The sequence below is a fragment of the Trachypithecus francoisi genome, unplaced genomic scaffold (genome assembly GCF_009764315.1).
Source record: "Trachypithecus francoisi isolate TF-2019V2 unplaced genomic scaffold, Tfra_2.0 Lachesis_group0, whole genome shotgun sequence".
NCBI classification, from domain to species: domain Eukaryota; kingdom Metazoa; phylum Chordata; class Mammalia; order Primates; family Cercopithecidae; genus Trachypithecus; species Trachypithecus francoisi.
In genome coordinates this window covers 125817256-125842734 of record NW_022681453.1, presented here as the reverse complement: position 1 = coordinate 125842734, position 25479 = coordinate 125817256, and the positions used below count along the sequence as shown (strand labels likewise).

Sequence of the window (25479 nt, the reverse complement as noted above, 5' to 3'; positions counted from 1 at the left end):
CAGCATGGTCATTCACAGCAATGGGAAAGGGTAGCCTGCTGGAACTCTAAATGTCATGTGGTGTACAGAAGAGGTATTTTATGATTGCCTACACTGTCATTACCATCAGCTAGTGTTTTGCCAGTAGCTTTCTACAGAATCATATATTTTATTATAGCTATTTGCAAGCAGTCATTGGTACACTTACCATTTCTGGATTTTAATACAATTGCAACTCAGAGAATCTGAAATCAATAAAGATTTAGATGAGATGTGCCAATTGGATAATGAAAGTGATTTGAAAGTGTAAACGTTTATACCGTTTAGGGAAGTCATTCTTGATGAATAATATGGAGATCAGAGCTCTGCTTCTAGCAGACAGAAATACAGCTTTAGGACTTAAAAATGGAAGACGTACTAGCAATATCAATAAAAAAGCTGTTTTTTAATCCATAGATTAATATATACAGATTCTGTTTGAGGATCAGACCTGTGCTCCGAAGGTTAGCAAATGGTATTCATTCCTCCTTCCACATATCTAGGATGGAATGTTAGTGTTAAAAGGGACCTTGATGATCAGCTGACCTCATCTTCTAATTTTACAGTCAAAGAAGTCAAAAGACTAATTGAGAACTTTAAAGTCATCTAGTCACCATATCTCCAATGAAGTCTTTGACTTCCAGTTCAATGCTTTTTCTTCACTCCTATAATTTTTTCAAAGCCTCAGATTCCCCCACTGTTATCTGAAAGATGCCAAAGTCATGGAAATGGTCACCATAGCAGGAAAGTTACAGACTATTTTCTTATATCTTCACTATCTTAGTATGTGTATAGCCTTGGGGAAATTCTTTAACGTCTCTTAGCTTCAACATTCTCATCTGTAGGATGAGATAATAATAATACCTCCTCCAATAGAGTTGTTAAATAATTGAATTAGTTAACACGTGCAAAGCATTTAAAACATCATTAGTCCCAGATCTTTCTCTTTTAATAATGAGCATTAATTGTGTATATGTCTAAATTTCTTGAAGAGGCTGTTGCTGTATTGGGATTCTAGAAGGCACCAGTTAATCTCTTTTTGGTGTCATTATTTAAAAATTTCTACATTGTTATCTTAAAAATTATTTGGGAATTTTTAATAAAAATTCAGAGTTAAGTAAGAATAAAATAATCCATCTGATAATTTCACTCACATATATTTCACTCTTGGATCATCTGAAGGGAAGCCTAAAAAACATTAAAGACTGCACATTTTCAGCTCTATAGTCTCAAGTAATTCTTTAGTATCTTCAGAGTTATATGTTTTAAAGTAGAGTAGAAATAAAAGAATTTTTCATCCTATTTTTCAAATGGTCACAACATTATGTGTATGTGTTTGGGTGTTAAAAAAAGAAACTTTCTTTGTCATCACTCAAAATATTTTTAAAGGTAGTGAAATACAAATTTTTGGACTAACATGGGCTGGTCAGCTCAGAATGCAAGAAGTATTCAAATCTTGCAATTTAATAGATTTTTTAAAAGAAATTTTAATTACACATTTGAAGTCCTGATTACATCCTAGGGATTTATTTGCTTATGAAAAGTCAAACTATGAATTACAATATTGCAGAATAATTTTCCACTTCATCAGATTAGTTTTACCATTCATTCCACAAATGATTTGTAAAATTTTGCAATACCTAAAATACTTTGATACTACATTACAAAAAGGTACTTAAATATAGATGAGAAAGATAGATGTTTGTCTTCTTCTTTTGATATTGATATTAAATGAAAGATGGAATGTTTTTTATTTAAAATCAATCCCTTATATTTTCCCCCAAACACAATAAGTAAATAGTAATGTGAACAAAGGCTTTCTTTAAGTCTGTTATTCAGTTCAAATATGTGTTAGAAAAAAGATCTATTCTGTGTATAAAATATAACAACAAAAAAGGGAGTTGTAAATAGAAAAATAAAACATGTAGAAGAGACGAATATTCTGTGCACATAACTTTAAAATCCCAATAGGGAACACTTGTCAGAAGGAGATACTACACATTCATTAACTTAAACACGGATTCCCAAAGAGCAATTTTCCAACACATTAATTTGCCGCAACAGATTTACCCATTGAAACCAGTCTACCAATTTTTACCAGCAAATAACATCTTAATTTTACCATCTAACAGGTAAATTGAAATGAAATAAAGATTTCCACACAAATATCAGTAACACAGGCTTTTCTGGATTGTAATGGAGCACCTACTAATATTCAGTCAACTCACAGGTAATGATACTCCTTGTAGGTATCATCTCTTCACACAGTAGAAGGGTCTTAAATGGAAAAGGGGTCTGTTCATTTTCTACATAAATCACAGGAAGATATTATAGAATTGGCTAATGAAAACAGCTTATATTTTGGAAATTAGTTTTAAAAATCTGAAGTTATGAATAAAAAGTGATGAAAAAAAGTAGCTGGCTGGGTTTCCCCTCTTCTTTACAGTGATATGGTAAAAAATACAAGGAAAGTACCTAACTTCCTTTAATGAGGAAATCTGGTCCCTTTTCTTGCTATAGGGCTCAGTTTAGAATAAGAAAAGAAAAATATTTTTGGCTGTAGCTTTAGTAAACAATGAGTGATGAAAAATATTGTCTTCAAGAGATCTGACAACTCAGAACACAGACTTTTTCACATTGATGTCACCTACATTCCTCCACAAAGCTTGGCAAATGAATAACTGAGCCCTATTTTGGCAGAATGAGAGAAGAAAGTACTAGTTCCAGTACAGAAATGAGATTATGAAAACCACCAACCAACACAAAACAGTTATTTATTCTCTTGAATAATAAAGACATTATGTTTGCATATAGAACAGCTTTTGCATTATTGCTCTACATATAAGAATATATTAGGGAACTCATAACAGACTGCACATTACAAACTTAAGGTTCTTTGGTGAAGAATGGAAGAAAACAGTATTTGAGCTTTAACAAAAATTATTTTATCCACTTTTGCATTTATCTATTGATCCGTTGGATCCTCTCACAGAGTAGGGAGAGGTACTGTGTAAGTTTCACCATGGCAACAATTGCCACGCCCCCAGCCATCATACAGGTTGGCCAGAAGAGTGAATGGAACAGCACGTTGGAACTGTAGAGTTTGGTTAGGATAACGCTCTTCTGGTTTCCTTCTGGGTCAGAATAGCAGGAAAAGTGTTGATACTTCCTGAAGTTTTCCATGACAACATTCACCAGGGACATGGATTCTTCAAAATTTTTTCCACACTTAGGTATATAGGAGCACTGTGGAGAATAAGATAAACTGTTACTAGAAGATATTCTGTGTGTTTCAGACTCTAGGGGGGATTGGAGTATTGTGTTCAAATTAGTGATCTGTGAAATAACCATGGTGGTTATTCTTTTCATATTCAAACTGGTGCCTTGGGAAACCCTAATAAATAACACATTGATTAAAACAATGTTTTAAGGTATCTGACCAAGATGTCCCTTGATTGTTCACCCATATACTATTTATTGATTGAAATAAAATGATAGATATGTTAATTAGCTTGATTTAATCATTCCATGTTGTGTACGTAAAATAAATTAAATGATTCCCAGGATTCTTTTTGCCGTAGCTAGGTATGATAGGTTTTAATTTTTTTTTTTTTTTTTTTTTTTTGAGACGGAGTCTCGCTCTGTCGCCCAGGCTGGAGTGCAGTGGCCGGATCTCAGCTCACTGCAAGCTCCGCCTCCCGGGTTTACGCCATTCTCTCGCCTCAGCCTCCCGAGTAGCTGGGACTACAGGCGCCCGCCATCTCGCCCGGCTAATTTTTTGTATTTTTTTTAGTAGAGACGGGGTTTCACCGTGTTAGCCAGGATGGTCTCGATCTCCTGACCTCGTGATCCATCCGTCTTGGCCTCCCAAAGTGCTGGGATTACAGGCTTGAGCCACCGCGCCCGGCCGGTTTTAATTATTTTCTATTGAACATACTTCTTTTTGGAATCAGAATGTCAACTCTGCCATCATTTTGTCTGTCCACATCTGTCCACATAACATAAAAGTTCTCTCGGGGAAAGTAGTTTACTCTTATCCTTTTTTCTTGGCTTCATTTTATTTGGTTACCTTGCAACTGTCATAAAAAAAACAGCTACACTTCTGTTGAATTACTGAAAAAGAAATCTGTAATGTGTAGGAATATTGAATAGTTAAAGAGCTGAGATGAGTGGGTCAGACCCATTTAGCATGCCAAAGTAGCTTTTCCTATAAGCCAAGGAAAAATAAAACAGCTTTTCCTACAAGCCAAGGAAGAATAAAACAGTTCTTTAATCACCACTCACCTGAGAACTTACGCTACCTTTCTTTTGATCTTTTCACCTCTCTTTTCTTTGGCTACCTCTTTTACATGTCTCTCCTCTCTTTATTTCTACACACTTTGATATGGTTTGGCTCCGTGTCCCCACCCAAAATCTCACTTGAATTGTAATCCCATGTGTCAAGAGAGGGACCTGCTGGGAGGTGATTGGATCATGGGGGCAGTTTCCCCCATGCTGTTCTTATGATAGTGAGTAAGTTCTCACGAGATTAGATGGTTTAAAACTGTCTGGCAGTTCTTCCCTCATGTTCTCTCTCTTGCTTGCCACCATGAGAAGATGTGCCTTGCTTCTCCTTCGTTTTCTGCCATGATTGTAAGTTCCCTGAGGCCTTCCCAGCCATGTGGAACTGTGAGTTAATTAAACCTTTTTCATTTATAAATTACCCAGTCTCAGGTAATATCTTTATAGCAGTGTGAAAATAGGCTAATACAGAGAATTGGTACCAGGCCAGTGGGGTATTGCTATAAAGATAACTTGAAAATGTGGAAGCAACTTTGGAACTGGGTAACAGACAGAGGTTGGAACAGTTTGGAGGACTCAGAAGAAGACAGGAAGATGAGGGAAAATTTCGAACTTCCTAGAGATTTGTTGAATGGTTTTGACCAAAATGCGGATAGTGATATAAACAAAGAAGTCCAGACTGAGGTAGTCTCAGATGGAGATGAGAAACTTACTGGGAACTGGAGCAGACATTGTGCTTGCCATGCTTTAGCAAAGAGATTAGCAGCATTTTGCCTCTGTCATAGAAATCTGTGGAACTTTGAACTTGAGAGAGATGAATTAGGATATCTGACAGAAGAAATTTCTAACCAGCAAAGCATTCAAGAGATGACCTGGCTTTTCCTGAAATGTACAGTTATATGCATTCACAAATAGATGATTTGAAATTGGAGCTTATGTTTAAAAGCATAAAAGTTTGGAAAATGTGCAGCCTGACCATGTTGGTAGAAAACAAAAACCCATTTTCTGGGGAGAAATTCAAACCTCCTGCAGAAATTGGCATAAGTAATGAGGAGCTGAATGTTAATAGCCAACACAATGGGGAAAATGTCCCTAGGTATGTCAGAGATTTTTGTAGCAGCCCTTCCCATCACAGGCCTGGAGGCATGGGAGGGAAAAATGGCCTAGGGCCCTGCTGCTCTATGCTGCCTTGCAACTTGGTGCCCTGTTTTCCAGCTGCTCCAGCTGTGGCTATAAGGGGTCAATGTACAGCTCAGGCCATTGCTTCAGAGGGTGTAAACCCCAAACCTTGGCAGCTTCTAGGTATTGTTGGGACCGCAGGTGTGCAAAAGATAAGAGTTAAGGTTTTGGAACTTCCACCTAGATTTCAGAGGATATATAGAAATGCCTGGGTGTCCAGGCAGAATTCTGATGTAGGGGTGGAGCCCTCATGGAGAACCTCTGCTAGGGCAGTGCAGAAGGGAAATGTGGGGTTGGAGTCCCCACACAGAATCCCCACTGGGGCACTGCCTAGTGGAGCTGTTAGAAGAGGGCCACTGTCCTTCAGACCCCAGAAGGATAGATTCACCGACAGCTTGCACCGTGTGTATAGAAAAGCCGTAGGCACTCAGAGTCAGCCTGGGAAAGCAACTGCAGGGGCTGTACCCTGCAGAACCACACCACAGGGCGAAGCTGCCCAAGGCCTTGGGAACCCACCTCTTGTATCAGCATGCCCTCAATGTGAGACATGGAGTCAAAGGAGATTATTTTGGAACTTTAAGATTTAGTGACTGCCTGGCTAGGTTTTGGACTTGTATGGGGCCTGTGGTCCCTTTGTTTTAGCCAACTTCTCCCATTTAGAATGGGTCTATTTACCTAACAACTGTACCCCCATCGTATCTTGGAAGTAACTAACTTGGTTTTGATTTTATGGGCTCATAGGCGGAAGGGATTTGCCTTGTCTCAGATGAGACTTTGGACTTGGAATTTTGAGTTAATGCTGGAATGATTTAAGACTTTGGGAGACTGTTGGAAAGGCATGATTGGTTTTGAAATGTATAAAGGACATGAGATTTGGGAAGAGAGGACATGAGATTTGGGAAGAGCTAGGGGCAGAATGATATGGTTTGGCTCTGTGTCTCCACCCAAGTTTCATCTCAAATTGTAATTTCCAGGTGTCAGAGAGGGACCTGGTGGGAGGTGACCGGATCATGGAGGTGGTTTCCCCATGCTATTCTCATGATAATGAGTGAGTTCTCATGGAGATGTGATGGTTTAAAAGTGTTTGGCAGCACCCCTGCCCTCATGTTCTCTCTCTCCTGCCAGTATGAGAAGACATGCCTTGCTTCCCCTTTGCCTTCCATCATGATTATAAGTTTCCTGAGGCCTCCCCAGACATGCAGAACTGTGAGTCAACTAAGCCTTTTTCTTTTATAAATTATCCAGTCTCAGTTGTTCTTGATAGCAATGTGAAAACAGATTAATACACACTTATATCTTTGCATTCTGTTTTCTTTTGTATCTCCTCCTTCCTTGCCCTTCCCTCAACTCCCACCTGGCTTTAAATCTATCTCTCTGTTCCGCTTCTTGTTCGATCTTCCCTTTCTCCTCTTTCTTATCTAGATACAGATGGAATTAAATATCTTTCTTGTAGTTTTTCTTTTTATTTTATGTTAGATACAGTTGGACACATTTTTAATTAAAAAAAGCTATCTCTGAGGAAATTTCTGTGACTTATATTCCTTCGTTTATAAATGTGCCATGACAAAACTGATACAATAATGAGGGTTGTTTTTTAAGTTTGGAAAAAGTGATTTAAATCGCTTTTCTGGGAGATGTTTAGGTTTTTGGCTAACTCTCTTCTCTATTGGTAAGAACCTCTCAATAGACTTTTTACTGTCCTGCCCCTTGATACATATATATATAAAATCAAATGATTCACTTATCTGATTTATCAGAATTAAATTGGCTGACAGAATCACTGCTTATCTATAGAGTGTTTTAGTGTGAGCTGAAACACTATGCTCCTTCTTCAAAATATTATCATTTTCAGTTGGAAAATTATCCTAATAAATTTATTTTATTTATAAACCTCACATCTTACTGTCATTTACCAATTTACAAATTGTAACTGTAAATATTCACATATATGACTTTTACGGTGTGATTAGTACCTCTGTGCAATGCACAACCTCCATGACTATATGCAGAGACACAGATAAGGTGAGCTTTGAGGTACATTGATACAGGTTTTGGGGTAGAAGCCTGAAATTTCAGAAAAATTTAGACCAGTAGATTTCCCAGGAACAAAATATTTATAAGACAAAGAGTTTTGGCTAATGAAATATATTTGAATTACTCTTTCCCCAGACTTTATCAGTGGGCACACAGGCACCTTGCTTTTTTTTTTTTTTTTTTTTTTTTGCTGAGCTGTAGTCATTGAATTATTAGACTATAAACAGCAGGAAGGTTCTTTGATTAGTTAAGAATGAAGGATGAGCATGCTGGCATTTATCATAAACCATGTTTAATGTGATGTTCTTGTAGCAAGGTCTGGTTGACACCTTAAAATTTAACCAGCTAAGAATAAATGTGAATACATTTGTACAGGTAAGTAGAGCAGAGAATTCCCTGGTACTAGCAAGGCACTAAGGGGGTGAAAGTATCACCAAGAAAGCAGAATTTTTCAGTCAGCTATAATTTAGTATGACAACTGGACTTTGACTGTCATGAAGCGAATTTCCTACCTGTTGGATGCCTCTGGATCAAAAGGGTGTAAGGCAGTATGGGAATACCTTAATTTTTGTCCTTCAAAGATGGACATCTTCGAAGATGCCCTGATCATTGCTTTAATGTTTTTAGAAATGTTTTTTGAACCAAAGTATTTAAAAAATAACAGACAAACCATTTCTGGTTGAATTTAAACCAAACCAATTTAGATTATGAATGCTTCAGGTATTTATATATTTCTGTGCCAAGATAGTTTATAGTAGCAATTTCAGTGGTGAACAGTGCTAAGTTATTGAAATGATCTCAGTAAGAATGGCATTCCATTGAAAGTTATGCTTTTGTGAATTGATTCAGCTTAAAAATATATATTTTAAAATAAACATTTGTCAGACAAATGGCAATAATTCTGTCACTAGGTAAGATTCTTCATATAAACTACCATTGAGACCATCTGGCAGAACTGTAATACAGGAGCTGCTAATTAAAGTTGAAAGTCGGCTGGGCGCAGTGGCTCAAGCCTGTAATCCCAGCACTTTGGGAGGCCGAGATGGGCAGATCACGAGGTCAGGAGATCGAGACCATCCTGGCTAACCCGGTGAAACCCCGTCTCTACTAAAAAATACAAAAAACTAGCCGGGCGAGGTGGCGGCCGCCTGTAGTCCCAGCTACTTGGGAGGCTGAGGCAGGAGAATGGCGTGAACCCGGAGGTGGAGCTTGCAGTGAGCTGAGATCCGGCCACTGCACTCCAGCCTGAGCGACAGAGCGAGACTCCGTCTCAAAAAAAAAAAAAATAAATAAATAAATAAATAAAGTTGAAAGTCATTGGACTTTCATTACATGCATGTGGGCTGGATGGATGAGGCATGGTCCATACTCGATTGATTGTGGGACCTCAGGGCCAGTGGTACACATATGAGCAACAGGCAGATACCAGTGGAGAAAAGGTCCTCTCCCCTGGTGTTTTTAGCTCTTTCTCATCTTGTCATTTTTTTAACATACACATAAACCAGCTGTCACTAGACCATTCACTGTCCCTGAAAATGAAAATTCTACTATTTGTCAATCAGTCATCTACTTTTATTATTGATAAGTCCTTTGGTGATCATCTACTTTTATTATTGATATGTCCTTTGGTGATAAGTCCTTTGGTGATGATGAATGTATGAGTAGTATAACAAGCTCCTGACTTGTGCTCAGGAGATCTGGTTACTGTGTGACTGTAGGCAAGTTATGTGGCCTCTCAGAATAAATTTTTAAAATCTATATAATGGGATTAATAGAGCCTTCATGGCAGGGTTTTTTTGTGTGTGTGTGTGAGGATTGAATGACGAATATGCTTAAAGGCTCAATAAATTTTCATTAACATGTTTTTCTGTTAGAATTTCACATTTGTCCACATGGTCTTCTAAAAGTCTTCAATCAAGCATCACATACTAAACTATGAAATCTCTAAGAAGAACAAAATTACTAGCTGTATGGTTTTCACAGAAGCAGTCCTGTTTAATGGCTGTCATCTCATGTCCCTTGCCTTTTTGTCTTAGGAGATTTGCATTATGCTGAATTCTACACTAGGAGCCTAGGTTTTTGTTTCTATGGCTCAAACAATAGTCATGAGTATGTTTCTTAGGCAGGTGTGAATTTAGAGTGAAGATTTAGTTATCTTATGATTTTATCATGTGTTCAGAAGGCATTTTTATGTCTTTGGTTTCGAATACATAGAATGCATTTCAATAAACAAAACTTTACTAAGTGAGATATACACTTAGTTGGAAAAATGTAATTTAGATAGAAAATAAACATCTATCGTTTTTAGATCTTTCTTTTTTGGTGGGAGGTGTGGGAAGGGGAAGATTTAGCTTTTAGACTCTGTATGATATTTAACAGAAAGAACATATGAGTAATAATTTTATATATACAATATATTTTAGTACTGATAAAAATATGTTAATATTTTACTATGGCTATAGGTCATTTTTTCTTTTGTGCCTTAACATGTGATTATATAAATCTGTCAAACCTCTGAAGCAGCCATTCAGTGGAAGATTTAGACTTACATCTCTCTTAATCCTGAGTTTTGTAAATAAAATCTTACTGCTTTTCCCAATCCTTAGATTCCTGACAGACAGAAACTTCTCTTTAGTACTGAAAACCACAGGGATGGACCCAAGATCATGCTCTTTCCTTTCCCAGCGAAAAACTTTGGATCCTGTCTATGTCTCCTGATCATCCTTTCCCTTACCTGGGCCATGAAGGTCCAGCAATTGCATCTTCTCTCCAATTTTTGGAGAACTGACTAAATTTTTTTTCCTTCGCCTCTCTTCCAGAATCCTTTAGAACAGTTATTTTTATTCTCATGATGGACAGAAGTTTTAAGAAACTACCTGTTGGGCTTTTTTTCAGACATGCCTTACTAGGCTTGTGTGAAGCAAAGAGTGACATGCCTTCATCTTCAAAATAAAAGATGTGGGGAAGGGATGAGGCAATAAGAGAGTGTTTTGGGCTGAATAACCTCGTTGTCAGCCTCCTTTTCCTTGTGATGGTAGGAAGGGAGCTATCAATTTCTCAGATCACTTCAAGGGAAGGGTGTGTTCTTCATTTGCCTTTTTATAAAGAGGGAAGTATCTTATTTTTGAAATGGGGTTAGAAATGTAGTAAAATCCATTCAATATTTGTCTCCAATACACCATGTAGCATGTTATATATAGGTGACAAAAACATAAGCGATATAGAATGTACAGAGAGAAAAAGATAAAAAAAAAAAACACACACACAGATGGGTGATGCAATGGGATGAGAATGTGGCTAAAAAGCCTTTCAATAAAGACTGTACCATCATAGAGGTGGGCTACAAATGTACTGTCAGAACTCCTTAGTGGCCAGGTCCTAGTCCACAATGTCCATGAAGTAAACAAACAACAAACAAAAACCAAAAATGGAAAAAACACTGCTCATGTGAAACATAAATATTATTGGTTCCAAAGTCAATGGAACTTTTTCTAGTGGTCTCAAATAATGAATATTATGCACATATTTATTAAGCATATATAATGTACCAGACTTTGCATTCTATGCTCGAGAACAGGACATAACTTGAATGTTCAAAGAATGTATAGTTCACCAGGTGGTAGCCTTGGATTCACAAATATATTTTCAACTTTTGAATTTTTTGAACATTAGTGATAAGCAGATGAGTTGAGAAAGTAAATTGAGACTTCATTTCTTCCCACTCCTTTTGAGACTTCATGCTCTTTACCATCACTTTTTTAAAAAGTGGATCCTACAACATTTACCTTAGACTTGTTTAGTTTGAATATCTAGTATCTGCTTGATTTTGGCAAGTGGACTGTTCCAAGTATTTAGTAGTGAAAAGGAAAACAGAATTCACACTGCTATGCATGACTGTTTCTTTCAGTATTGAGACAAAGGTCCCATTACAGAGAGATTTTCCTTTCCTATATTTGCCCACAGGTCTCATATCTATTATGGCACTTCTGCTTGATTTGGAGTAGAGAAGAAACTTGAAAGACCTAGGAAATTGACTAAGGAGATACAATCTTCTTGGAGCTTTGGGATTGGACAATATCCAGAAAGCTTAAACCACAGAGTCCCTAGGATTCTAATGTATCCAATTAGTCCTAAAATGAGGCAGATATTTAATCTGATCTTGAGTCTTCACCACGCGCCTCCCTCTTGGCAATTGAAAAGCCAAGGTTCCTTCCCCCTGCTTTCCTTTTTGATGCTCAGTATCAGCTTCTTTCTGGCACATTCTTTCTTTTACTTATACACAAAGGTGCTCTCTTCAGTTTTCCCAGATTTCAACTTTGGTAAGGAGTGACTAAACTTTGTCAATCACAAAAGTGTTTCTGAATCTGTGGTCTGCCGGCAGTTTCAGCAAATGTCTAAGAAATATCTCAAATTTAAAATGCTAATTATGCGATGTCAAATGCCAAATTTCAGGGCATATTCCCCACCTCCAACCCCTACTTTTTTTTTTTTTTTTTTTTACCCCTTTTAGGGTAAGCTTCTATCTGTTTAATATCCACTCTACATAAACTGGTGCTGAATATACAGTCCTAATCTTACCTGTGGATCACAGATAATTCTATTCTTTGCTCATTGTTTCTTACTTGATCCTAAGTGCCTCTTGGAATAGGATGGAATGATGTAGATTCTCACCTGTCCATCAAAATATCTATCAGAAGGATAAATAGTTCACAGAATTTGGATTTTTCAGAACTCTTGTCTTTACTCTCTCAAGGGGATGCTCTAATGTTTTACTCTTTAAGAGCAAGGATGATGAAGTAAAAAGACTTAGATTTTAATTCAGACATAATTAGTGAATGTGTAACTCTGGGAAAATTATTTTATTATTCTGAACTCACCTTCATTATGTGTGGGGAAAAGCCCCCCCCACGCCTGGAGTTGGCAGTGTGTTGTGAGAGCATAGTAGGAGAAACTGAATTGGGATTTTTCTACATCATCAGACCAGATATATAGTATTATGCCATATACCAAAAAAAATGGGTATAGTTTCCTTTTTTTTGCACCAAACTAGATTTTAAATTTATCCTCAAACCATAGGGGCATGTTTTGGGAATTCCTGGTAAGGAAAAGAGGTTTTAAAATCCTGAAGGAGATTGGCATTGAGGAATTCACAAGCAACAACCACAGTGAATTAATACTCAGCTGCTGTTTTTTATGATGCTAGTGACAGCCTTGTAGCCAAGAGAGGCACGGACCCTTGAGCCCTCTTGTGGCTCCCAGGGCCCATCAGTCAGCCAGTGGCTCTAGGAGAGCATGACGGTTTATCAGCTTAAGCAGCTTCGGTCATAATGTTGACAAGAGGTTGGTCACTGGGTTTAAAGGCTAAAGAAAAACTATATGAGAGAGGGTAAAAATGTAAAAATAAAATGCAGACAGATTGCCTAATATCCTTTCACCTCCTATTGTCTTAGGACAGTTATTATCAGCAGCGCCTGATGTATCTCAATATAACCATGCCCATTTCTTGGTAACTGTGAGGGATACCATTATTTTTGGTGAGCCTGGGAAGGATAACAGGAAAGAGAGCTGACATTGAAAATTTTTTATGTTTTTGCCATAATTATCTTGAATATTTCTCATTTTGCATGAAGACAGTTTAATGACCTTTTGACATAGAGATAATTGTGTATTTTCAGTGTGTATATTTCAGATGAAAAGCAGAGGGTAGCTTTCCAGAAAGTGAAGAATCACTGGGCCAGGAAAGTGAGCCAAATGTTTGGTGCCTTTTTCCCTGGGAGCATTTGCTGATTGTAGAAGAGGGGGTGAGAGCCTAGGAGATTAACTGGCATTTTTGACAGCCTTGCAGAGCTATGAGCAGGCATTATTATTGGGGGCCTATCAAGCTGGGGTCTTGATAATTCCCCTATTCACTTTGGGTTGGGATTCTGAAGGGCTGCATCCTGGGAGAAGAGTCAGCCTGAAAGATAGGTCCTCATAGGGACTTCAGTTCTGATTTGAGTATCACAGTTTATGAAGTCAGAATGAGGTGATCCTGAATGGCTTGTGGCTGGCGAAGCAAATGGAAATGATTTTTGGAAATGATGACATTATAACATTATCCTAGGATTAAAGTTATTTTTTATAAAAATTTTGCAAATATAATATCTGAAACCTAATAAAAATAGTCAGATATTACAAGACAACATGAAAACAAACAACAGAAAACAAAAACAGAACAGGTACATAGGGGCTTCAAATAGTGATGATATCAAAATAGATTTTATAACAACTGTAATTTTACTTTTTATGTTGAAGGATTTAAAAGACAATAATTAAAATATATGCAGAGAACTGGACATGATAAAACAAGACTCAGTTGGATATTCTAGAATTGAAAATACCATAAGAGAAATTAAGCACTCAATGGATGGGTTTAACAGTTGATTTGCAGAAGAAAGAATTGCTGAATTAGAAGATAGGTATGTATCCAGAAAGAAGCAAAAAATCCTTTCCACTGTTGGTAGGCATTTATTTAGGTTGATTCCACATCTTTGCTATTGTGAGAAGTGCTGCCATAAACATATATGTACATGTGTCTTTGTGGCAGAATAATTTGTATTCTTCTGGTTATATACCCAATACTGGGATTGCTGGGACGAATGGTAGCTCTGGTTTGCGTTCTCTGAGCAATCACCAAACTACTTTCCACAATGGCTGAACCAGTTTATGTTCCCACCAGCAGTGGATAGACATTCCCTTTTCTTTGCAACCTCGCCAGCATCTGTTATTTTTTGACTTTAAAAAGAATAGTAACAGAATAGATAACTTCTGATAAAATAGAGGAAGAAATGAGATTATAAAAATAATTCAATGAGGAAAAGTGTGGTCTCTTCAAAAATGGACTGGAGCACGTGTGTGTCCATATGAAAAAACAAACAAACAAACAAAAAAGAAACTTGATCCCTATGTAAAAATTAATTCCAGTCAGATTTTACTGTGTACATGAAAGGTAAAACAGTAATATACTTAGAATGTCACTTTATGATATTAGGGTGGATATAAGACTTAAACAGAACAGCAAAAGCACTGAACAGAAAGAAAAAGATTGACAAAATCTGGCTGCACTGAAATTAGAAGTTTCTTTCATTGAAGACATTCAGAGAGTGAAAAGGCCACATAATGGGAGAAGATATTTGCAACACATATAACCAACAGAGGTTCATGTTTAAATGATTCCTATATTGAATGTAAAGAAGAAACAATTCCATAGAAAAATGGGCAAGCAACTTGCATGGACATTGCATACAAAGGATATCCAAATGGCCAATGAATAAATGAAAAGACACTTGATAACATTAGCTATCAGAATCATGAGGAAATATATGTTAGCTAAATCAAAATTACAGATGTTACCAAGTGTTGGTAAAGATTTGGAGCAGTAAGAACTCTCATACCCACAGGGTTGGTGAGAATGTATATTGGCATATACATTTGGGAAAACTACTTGGCATTATCTACTTAATTTTAAGATATGTATACTCTATGATTTAAATATTCCATTCCCAGGTTTATACCTGATGGAAGTGTGTGTGCTTGTGCACCAGAGACATATGTGAGAATATTCATGGTAGAATTACTTGTAATAGTTCCAAACTTAGACAACTCAAAATGTCCATCAGCAGTAGAATGAATAAATAAACAGACATATTCATACAATGGAATATGATACAGTAATGAAAATGAATGAACTGTAACCAAATGGAATAAATCTAACAAACATAATGCTATGTGAAGAAAAACAGACAGAAAGGAAAGTATTCTATGTGATTCCATTTATATAATGTTTAAAAATGAGGCAAAACTATTAATAAAATAGTGTTTAACGATATATCCCTAGGTGATAAAAGTACAAAGAAAAGTAAGAAAGTAATTGCCATAAACAGTCAGGATAGCAGTTGTCTTTGGTGGAGGCAGAGCCTGTAGTTATTGAGAGGGGGCATGTAGGGTGTTTTTGGGGTACAGAAAATGTTGTATTTATTTAACCTTAAGGTGGTTACATGGTGGTCATGAATTTGTTTGTAATACTTGAGCTGTACTTTTTCATTTCATGCACAGTTCTCTATGTTATAATTTACTTGAAAAAACAAGATAGTGGGACCAATAAACCAAATGATGACCAAGTGTTATGCTGAGAGCAAGTAAGATACCAGTCCTGAATACATAACTGGGACATTTATTGGTAGCTTCCCTCTCCGTTTATAGCCTAAATAATGCATTCACAGGGCTGTAGTGATACATTGTCAAAATGAGGAAATGAAAATATGTTCCATTTTTTGATGCCTATTCAGGTTTAAGAGTTTTATAGGCATTTGTCATTACCGGTCAGCTTTGATTTTAAAATCTGACTTAAGCGAAGATCTTGAAAGACAAACACTTTGTGAGAGCGCTAGGCTTGACGTATTGCAGCACAGTGCTGGGACTGCTATTATTTGTGGCTACTACAAATGAAAGAAAACCAGAGCCAGCATTTTCAAACCACATTCTCTGAAATATTTATTATGTTGAGTCCTCAGAGATATTTGCAAGAATTCTTTTAAGTTATTGCAACAAAAGTTCAAGGTGAATTTCCTTACTTTGTGTCGATATATCAGAAACAAATCCTATTCACTCTCTATGTGCTAGCATTGAACTTTGAATCTACTGCATTTTTTCAATAACTATAAGCTATATCATTTAAATGCTGACAATTTAATGAAAAGAAAAGCTTTTACAAGAAAGATTAGAGGTCAGAAGGGTTTATCCTGGTAATAAAAGCCAAGAGTGGCATTGAGTTGTCTTGGCATATGAGATTATTCTGCACATCTAATTGTTACCACAAATCCAAAACGCAATATATTTAACTTAAATTTGTAATGGCAAGTTGGTTCTGCGGACACCTTCCTGGTCATTCCAGACCTCATAAATGTAAATTTTATGTAAAACTTTAATAAAATACACATTTGTTGAATATCTACCATGTGGACTTGAATATATTAGTGCTGGAAAATTCGGCCTCTATGAATATGACATATGTGAAGAAGAGCACACACACGTGCACATGCACACACGCGCGAGCGCAGACACACACTCACACACACACACACACCAGTGACCATGGGTCGAAAGTAGCATGCTCTGCTCAACATTGTATATGCTCAGGTCTCATCTTCATAAGGACCTTGCAAGGTGTCCATTTGTTGCTTTTTAGAGAAAAGGAAGCTGAGGATCAGAAAGGTTAAGTTATATCCCTGAGGTCACAGAACTAAATGACAATGACCACGGACAAACAGAACACACCTTTAGCTGGTGGTTCCCAGGTACAGGACAAACACATGGTTTTGTGTTGTACATCTCTCAGCTGCATAGTTGCTTTGAAAGACTCAGTCTATTTGTGTAAAGATATATTAATATTTACCCTTTCAAATGGAAGTGAAAGCTAAATCTGCACTACCACAAATGTAGGAATGATTTGCTCACAACTTGCACAGAAAATAAATATATTCTAGGCAAGAGTCACATAGCAAGTTCTCTGAATGGAAGAGGCAGGCTCTGCTTCCTGGAAGTATTTTCCTTTGAAATGCTGGCAAAGGGGAACTTCAGAGGCAGAGAGCCTGGTGTGAAGCTCTGTGGGGTAACTGAAATGCAGCGCGCCAAGTTCCTACCTTCTGATTGATTTTTATCGTCTCTTCTGTGTGGTAGAGGAGGAGCTTTTCCCCGGAAGAAGTCAGGTTAACGTACACCTGGAGGCAGGGGTACTGAGAAAGTTTCCAGCAGTCTGGACCGCAGCTGAAGGAGCAATTAAATGTTTCCGTGATGGATGCATTCAGCAAGGTGCATTGTGACTCTTCGGTCCACACGCTACAGAGAAAGGGGTGAGAGTAAACACAGGCCCAAGAGCTAATAGTGAGAAAGGCATCGTCTGAGGGAATTATTTCTCAGCTCCTGAAGCTGAAAAATCTTTTCTAAATCTCTAATACGATCTATCTGTGTAAAGTTTAGGCCTTCATATAGAACAGCTTTAAGCAAACTACCATATAACATAGACAAACTTGGACACGCGAGAATGTTTTCAATGACTTCCATATTATATGGTATTCTCTGGTATTTGACTTAAGTTCTTTTCTCCCTTATTGAACTCCCTGGTAACATGAAGCATGCTTTAAAATCATCACCTGTCCTCACCCTGTATTTACACATTGTAGGCAGCTTCTTGATATGCTCCAGCCCCTACCTCTGTATGTTTTACTTTGTACTTTCTACATCCCAGATCCCTTCCCTGCCCCGTTGGCAGGCACAGAAGGTGTGAGGGAGAAGGAGCGGGGAGATGGCAAAGGAGTGGAGGGTTGTGTGGTCCAGCTTGATAGATGGAAGGATAGTGACAGAATGCTTAAGGTCTTTCTAATAAGGGAAAAAGGATAACTCAACCCTTTCATTATATCATGAGCAGTCACTTGCTGCACATTCCTTTCACCCTAATTGGTACTTCATATATAATACCTTCTTTTGTTCTCTCAACAGCTGTGCAAGTTGGGTAGCAATTTCTTTTTAAAAGTGAGTGAACTGAGAAATCCCATGACATATGCAAGGACATATAGGCAGTAAGTGATGGAAACTGTGATCCCACCCAATCTTGTAATTCTCTAAGGCGCAGGCTCATTCTATTGTGTTGTGCTGTCTCCCCACAAACACAATGGAAAAGAAACTCTTTTATGCAGACTAATGGATGAATAAGGGTGTCCTGTTACCTCTCACCTGGAAGAATCCAGCTGCCCATTTGTCAACTTGTCATTTTAATATACCTTTAATTTTATGATCAAGATTAACATTTGTAATTAGGAATTAACACACCAGCAATCAATGGTTTGGTTTTGGGTATAAGCTGATCACCACAGCAATGAGAAACATGTTTTCTTTGCATATTAATACCCTTTCCTTTTGCTAGACAGGCATCCACAGCTTCCTGTCCCTTTGCATGTGTGAAGTTTTATTCCAGAAGCAGGATACTAGACCTGATCCCCTCCCTTGGTGTGGCAAATTGTGTTTTCCTGGAACGTGGGTGGTCACATTTTGCTTACATACTGAGGAAAAAAATCTTTGATGGTTCTAAGCAGATGTGAAGATCTGAAAGCATTTTGGAATCAGCGACCACTTGGGGCCTGAGGCATCAGCACTTTCATTGAAAATGAGCACAGCTGAAGGCCATCAGCGAAACAGAGCAGAGCAGCCACAAATGTGAAAGATGATGCCTTCATTTCAGCAAATTACTGTATTTCAGCTAGATTTTGCTTCTAAAATGAAAGTATTAATTTAGATGGAGAAACAAATGCCACAAAATTGTTTCATTTTCTTTTGGGTTGAAACCTCAATTTTTCATTAGAAAAGGTCTTGTTTCTTTAAGCTGAACTGCTGTGAGACTTCCCCCCATTTGGTACATCAAGGCTGGGCTCGCCTGTGTTTAGAGTGTCCAATTTATGGACAACAGTTAGCTAGAGATGCTGGTGGGATTTACCACATGGCTTACCGAGGGCAAGAGTACACGTGCTGTCTCACAATTTATTTGCCTCCCTATCCATTCAATAAACCTACGGCAAATATGGAAATGAAAAGATTCAAAATCTGTTATTTTTAAAAGTAGATGCATAGCAGTGTTTCTCAGCCTAGAAGGCACATTAGAATCAGCTGGGGAGCTTTAACAGATACTGGTGACTGGGTCCCACTCCAGACCAATTAAATCTGACCTTCTGGGGTGATGATGATGGGGGCTGGGTATTGTCATTTTTAGAGTTTCTGGGGAAGTTGGAATATGCAGTTGAGAACCACTCACATGGAAGGTGATGGAGGGGTTGGTTGGGGTGGAAAAGGGAGGAGGGTGGGGAACGGACAGAAGTGTGAAGTGGCAAGAGTAGGGACTTCGGAATAAGCGAGATGTGGGCTTGAATCTTAGCTCTGCCACAAGTAAGAGCTGTAAGACACTGAGGAAATCATATCTCTCTTTAGCCTCAGTTTTGCCATTTTTATAATGAGTATATTTATACTTACCTTATAGAGTAATTGTGATAATTAAACAAGTAAAAGTCTTTGACACCTGGTATCCATGTTATACATAGAGCTATATTTATTATTATTATTAGATAACATTATTGAAAAGTATTATTTACCAGGAACTTCTCAAAATTCTTATCAGGAAAGAAGGCGAGGAAGATGACCTTAGGGTTGCCTAAGTGATGGGGGAGGATGGAGGAGGAGACAAACAGCAGGGCCCCACCCTCCCGGTGGTATTACCTCTGCATGTATGAGCGCAGGAGTGTGATTCCCAGCAGAAAGTACATCATGATGGAGCACACCATCATGGCCAGTCCCAGGAGAATGGCTCGGTCCTCTCCTGCCTTCAGTGCTGTGACTGTTTTCCTTTTGTCCAGGAGGTCATGGTCTCTGATTTTCTGGTAAATATTTCTGAGGTTGAAAACAATATGGTCTTACATAAAGTTTAGTTCATCAGCATGCCCCTAGAGAGCAGGTCAGTTTCTGTCCATGCCTTCCTAGGGCCCTCCAAACCTGCCTCAATGCAGCTGGACCTCACTGTGTGTCCACCACCTCCCACACAAGTACACACATGCATGCACACACACTCACAAGCACATGCACGCCTGTACCTGTACCAGTCCTGAGAAGAAATAAGCCTCCTTCTTTACTCTGGGGCCAATGTCTAACTGTAAATTAATTTTTGTTCTATCTAATTCTAAAGAAAGAAACCAGTCCCCTCAACCCTCAAAATGATGCTTTGGATTTGTTGACTTTACCATTTAACCCAAAGCTGATCATTATTGATTTTTAAATAATTTTGGAATACCTAATGGAGCATTGATTCAAATAAATGGCAACATATACTTGGAATATATCAAATTAATCTTTCATTTCTCTTCAGTAATGATAGGCAGAAGTTATTTTGGTTAACATTTTTCTCAAGCTGAGGGCTGCTTAGGGCTTTGTTGGCTTGAGATGATAAGCAGTGTGAAGATGTAGAGTGGTGACCCAGCTATTCTTACATGTGAAAACATTCGATTGAGTTAGAAAAGTGTCATTCAAATTGAGGCCAGACCCTATAACTTTGGACAGTTTTATTAGTATTTTTGTTTTTTATTTTAGAGCAGCAATGTAGGGTAAGAAAGAACAAGAAATTGAAATCAACTGTCTCCTGAGTTCAGACTGGTTTCACTGTTTATTAGCTGTGTGATCAATTAGAAGTGCCTTAGACTTTCTTTCTTTCTTTTTTTTTTTGAGATGGAGTCTCACTGTGCCGCCCAGGCTGGAGTGCAGTGGTGCGACCTCCGCTCACTGCAAGCTCCGCCTCCCTGGTTCACGCCATTCTCCTGCCTCAGCCTCCTGAGTAGCTGGGACTACAGGCGCCTGCCACCACGCCTGGCTAATTTTTTGTATTTTTTTTAATAGAGACGAGGTTTCACCGTGTTTGCCAGGATGGTCTCGATCTCCTGACTTCGTGATCCACCCGCCTCGGCCTCCCAAAGTGCTGGGATTACAGGCATGAGCCACCATGCCCGGCCGTTCCTTAGACTTTCTGATCCCCAGTTGCCTGCAAAGTGAAAATAATGTTTAAATGCATTTTAATGGCTAAGTGACATGATACAAGCAAATCATTTAAGAGAATGACTGACATGAGATTAGTAACAAATGTTCCCATTCAAAAAATGGAGTGGGGAGCTACAGCTCAATGACACGGACATCAGAAAACCCTAAAATTGCTACTATTCTCCAAAGAATTTCTAATGGACAAAATTGCAAGAAAATTAATAGTGTATAAAGATTAGGGATGGAGGATTGGATTTGAAACCAGGTCTGGAGGAGAAGGTAGAAAAGAAATGCGGAAGTGCTGGATGCTCGGTGAGATGAAGAGAAGCTTGAGTAGGAAGGCAATGCTCAGGAATTCCTGCAAGGCCTGCGACCGAGAAACAGCTCATGATTTCTCGGTGTCTATTTTGAGGAGGGAGCTTTGGATTGCAGGGCAGTGGAAATGGGAAAATCGCTGGCCTTTAGAGCCTAGAAACAGCAAGGACAAATAAAATGCTGAAAATGGAAAAAGAAACTCTCAAGTCATTTTTTTTTTTTTAGCTTCAGGCAAAAACCAATATGCACAAGAATAACTTCAGAGTTTTCATTCAAATTTGTATTGCTAATCACTCTTGTTGCTTGGGAGAGGAACCAGAGTAGACTCTAAAGTGGAACTTTGCAGGGGAGGGAAGATATGTTTGTTGTTTGTGCAGTTGTGTATTTTTTCAGGGCTTATATTTAGCTTTGTGCTCGAGGATGGCCTGACTGGTGTCTATAACCAATGTCTCTTCTGATTGGCTGATCCATTCTGGGCTGGTTGCTAAATATTTTGATTCCTTATAGAGGTGATAGAGTGCGTATGCACTTAATATATTTCCATGAGGTTGTAGGGCTGAGTATTTATTAATCTAAGTATTGTTTGTGCAAAATTAACTGATTAGCTTCTTATTATTATTTTAAAGTTCTCTTTATGAGGTGGTTTATATAAATCTTACTCTTTCCTTGCGAAGTCAGCTCATTGTAGTAGGAGAGTCAGAGCTAAATACAAGCCTTTGTTTATCATCTTTTCATGTCCCTGTCCTTCCTGGCTTCTTCCCACTGTCACTTGCTCTTGGCTGCTCATGATTATTACCAGAGGCATGGAGAGCCCACATCTTTCATTATTCCCCAGCTCCCAATCCCGATGCCCCTGGATTAGCTGGCCTGCCCTGCTTTTGACTTCCACAGACTGGCAACCACCCACCCTCTGTGTTTCTTCATTTTTTTTTGAGATTTTGTTTGGAAATTGTAGGATTTACATCAAAGCTTTTAAAACTTCACCCTTTATGAACTGAAATTTAAAAAAATCAGTGTCCGTTAGTGGCTAAAGCCAGTGGGCTGAAAGCTTTTCTGAATCAGGAAGAGACAGGCTGAGTCTGAGTAGCTTCAAAGACCTGCTGTAAAATAATAATCTGCTGTTACTTCACTAATGTTATGTATCAACATATATTTAACTCTGATGGCTGCCATCAAGGTCTGCATTTCCTGCAGATGGAAGACAGCAAGGAGGGAGCATAATCTCACAATTCCAAGGTATTAGACTATCACACAGCATCACTTATGTCAGCCTATACCCGTAAAAGAGAAGTGTAATCAGTCAGTTGTGTCATCAGAACAAGAGGCATATAAAAATGATTCAAACTTGTAATTCAAAAACAAATCACAAATTGAAAGTGGTTAACAAATGTTTTTGATATGCTCTGGAACGTATAGAGAGGGGAAAAGTGAACGATTTTCATAGAGCCCCAAAAATATCTGAGAAATCAGGATACTACCCAGCAAAATGAAAGTGGGTGAGTGGAGTGGGCCATGCCCCTGGAATTCATTAGTAAATGATGATCGAATTAATGGAAAATAAAGAAATGAATACATGATTTGGAAGAGCAAAGAGTTCAGTTTAGGTTCACAAACTTCTCCTGAATGCTGGTAACCTCTTGTTATTGGGGATATGGGCCCCGCCCAAAAGGAAAACAGATAAGTATATAAATATCAGCATAGGATGAAAAATATAATGATGGAGCAATTCACAGAGTATTACAGGAATAGAGAAGAGGGGAGGATACCCCAGCCTGAGGGAGCAGGACGGAGAGCCAGGGATGAGTTTAGGGAATGGTTCCTGAAGGAGGAACACTTTAAACAAAATCTTCAAGGTTTAATCAGGGTTAACCAAATGAGACAAAGAGTCAAGGGTATTTTAGACAGAAGGACTCACATGAGCAAAGCGATGGAGACTTGCAATTTCATGGTGAATATCAGAAACTATAACTGTTTTAATATTACTGAGATGCCTATGGGACAGGGAAAAAGAGGCAGATGAGTTTGCAAAGGTAGGTAGGCCATGAAGGGTTTTGTAAGTCATTCTAAAGAGCTTGGCCTTTACTCCGTAGTGAATGGAAATCTGTCAGAGGGTGACATGACTGAGTTTCAGAATGATCACTCTGGCTTCTGTGCAGAGTTTAAGAAACAGGATAGGGCTTAAATCAGAGAGAGGAATGGGGGGACTGTTACTGTAGTGTTGGCACAGGACAATGAGGGCTGGATCTAGGGTCAAGGTAGGATGTATGAAGATGAAACGGTACATGGAGAAAATCTACGGGACAGAACTTCAGGATTTGGTGGCTGATAAAATACAGTGGATGATGAGGAAGCAAGAAAAATGATGTAGCTTAGATTTATGCTCTAGTACTTGGTGTGGATGACTGGAGAAATGGTGGAGAGTGGGAAGGTGAGATCCTTGTTTCTCTGTTTCCCTGCTCTTCCAGGATCCAAAGAGGTGACTTCTGACTTCTGCTGACCTTGCTAAAGAGGAAGAAAGTGATTGTACATTTATAGATTCTCTTCCCACAGGTTTAGTGTCCTAAGTACAGACAGAAGAGTGACTAATCTCAGTGGTGAGATATGCCAGAGTCAGAGGGCCACCTCTATTTTTTGGGTCATTGCTAATGAATGGCATAATTTTTGTAAAAAAAAATATCATTTTGGATTTGTTTTTGTTCAGGCCTGGTGTGCTTTGGTTTTTTGCATGTCCAGGTAGTAAGGGTAGTAAATCTCAGTTGGAAAAGAGGGTGTTCCCAACCTGAGACAGAGTGGGTTAGTTGGCCTCTTCTACACCATGTTGTCTTCAGTGTTAGCTGGAAGGAGCATGATGCCATATTTTGGGCCACAGGCCTATGCGTCCTCTAACATACTAGGAAGCCGTGTAATGTATGGGTTAACTGTGTAACTACTAACAAGGCTGATAGCTCATCACCCTTTGGTTCTTTCTGTCTATTCTTTATGAATCTATCTGAGAGGAGTTGAGGGTAGAGGTGGTAGTGCTGAGAATAATGGAATGAGGGCCGGTACAATTCACTGATGTAGAGAGCTCAGGAGGAAGAATGAGTCTGGGGTATGACTACAAATTCAGTTTTGGCTAAGTGTGCTGCCCAGCAGTGGGCGTAGAGCAGGAATTTGACTTTATAAGTTTGACGCTGATCTAGCCTTGATGTATCCTGGCAAGGACACATTTAAGGTCTATTGAGATAGTCTTGGCTTCATGGTGAACCACATGTTGACAACAACAAATAGTAGATATAGTGCAGTCTTTACTATATATAGGGAACATTCTGCTCAAAGCCTTTGGAGAACAGAAGTTATTAATATATCTACAGGACAAATCCAAGTATAACAAAAGTGTTTGTGGTAAATGTCTTGTAAACAAAATATTTTCAATTGTTTAGTAAGGCTTCAATAAATTTTACCCCAAGTAATAGTCAACCTAGTAAAAATTTGTTTTGAGCTCCTTTTGTATAGTTTCTTGAAGTTTGATATTGGGGCTCATTATTTATGAGGCTATGCATATACAAATATAGATATAAAGAGTAAAATGTGCAAGAAAATTTCTCCTCCTTGACTGTCATCCATTTAAATTCAGATTCCCTTGGTATCTATCCCATAAGGAGAAGGAGAGAAGTACTCAGGTTAAGGCAGCATAAAGGCCGTTTATGAATTAATTTGTTTATTCATTGGTCAACATTTCTAAGTCTTCATCAGATGAAACACAATGTGCTAAGTTCTGGCGATACCAAGTAAATAAGACTTAGTGTTCCAAGAGAGCTGAGGGAGATGTCAGTCATTGCAATGTGTGGCAATGAGACTGATTAGAGAGGTGTGTACAAGGGAAGCAAACTGATATACCAAGGGCCAATTTGCTAAAGGATCAGTTTCTCAATGGCTAATTCCCCAAAAGCCAATTTACTGAAGGATCAGCTTACTACATAAATATTTTGCCAACTTTACCACACTTACAGATTTAACAAAGACTTATTTTAAGGAGTATTGTTTTAAATATAGTAAAGGATTATA

General features: G+C 38.3%; 1 protein-coding gene across 3 annotated transcripts in view; it reads right to left on the bottom strand.

Moving 5' to 3' along the window:
* Nucleotides 1-1485: 1485 nt before the first annotated feature.
* Nucleotides 1486-25479, bottom strand: part of KCNMB2 (potassium calcium-activated channel subfamily M regulatory beta subunit 2) — a 321134-nt gene continuing 297140 nt past the window's right edge. For all 3 annotated transcript variants that reach the window (XM_033211748.1, XM_033211749.1, XM_033211750.1), the window contains 3 exons: nt 19813-19983; nt 17193-17388; nt 1486-3264 (listed from right to left, as the gene is read on the bottom strand). In XM_033211748.1, the coding sequence (XP_033067639.1) occupies nt 2980-3264; nt 17193-17388; nt 19813-19983 (652 nt within the window). In that variant the 3' untranslated portion in view covers nt 1486-2979. The remainder of the gene's footprint in view (nt 3265-17192; nt 17389-19812; nt 19984-25479) is intronic.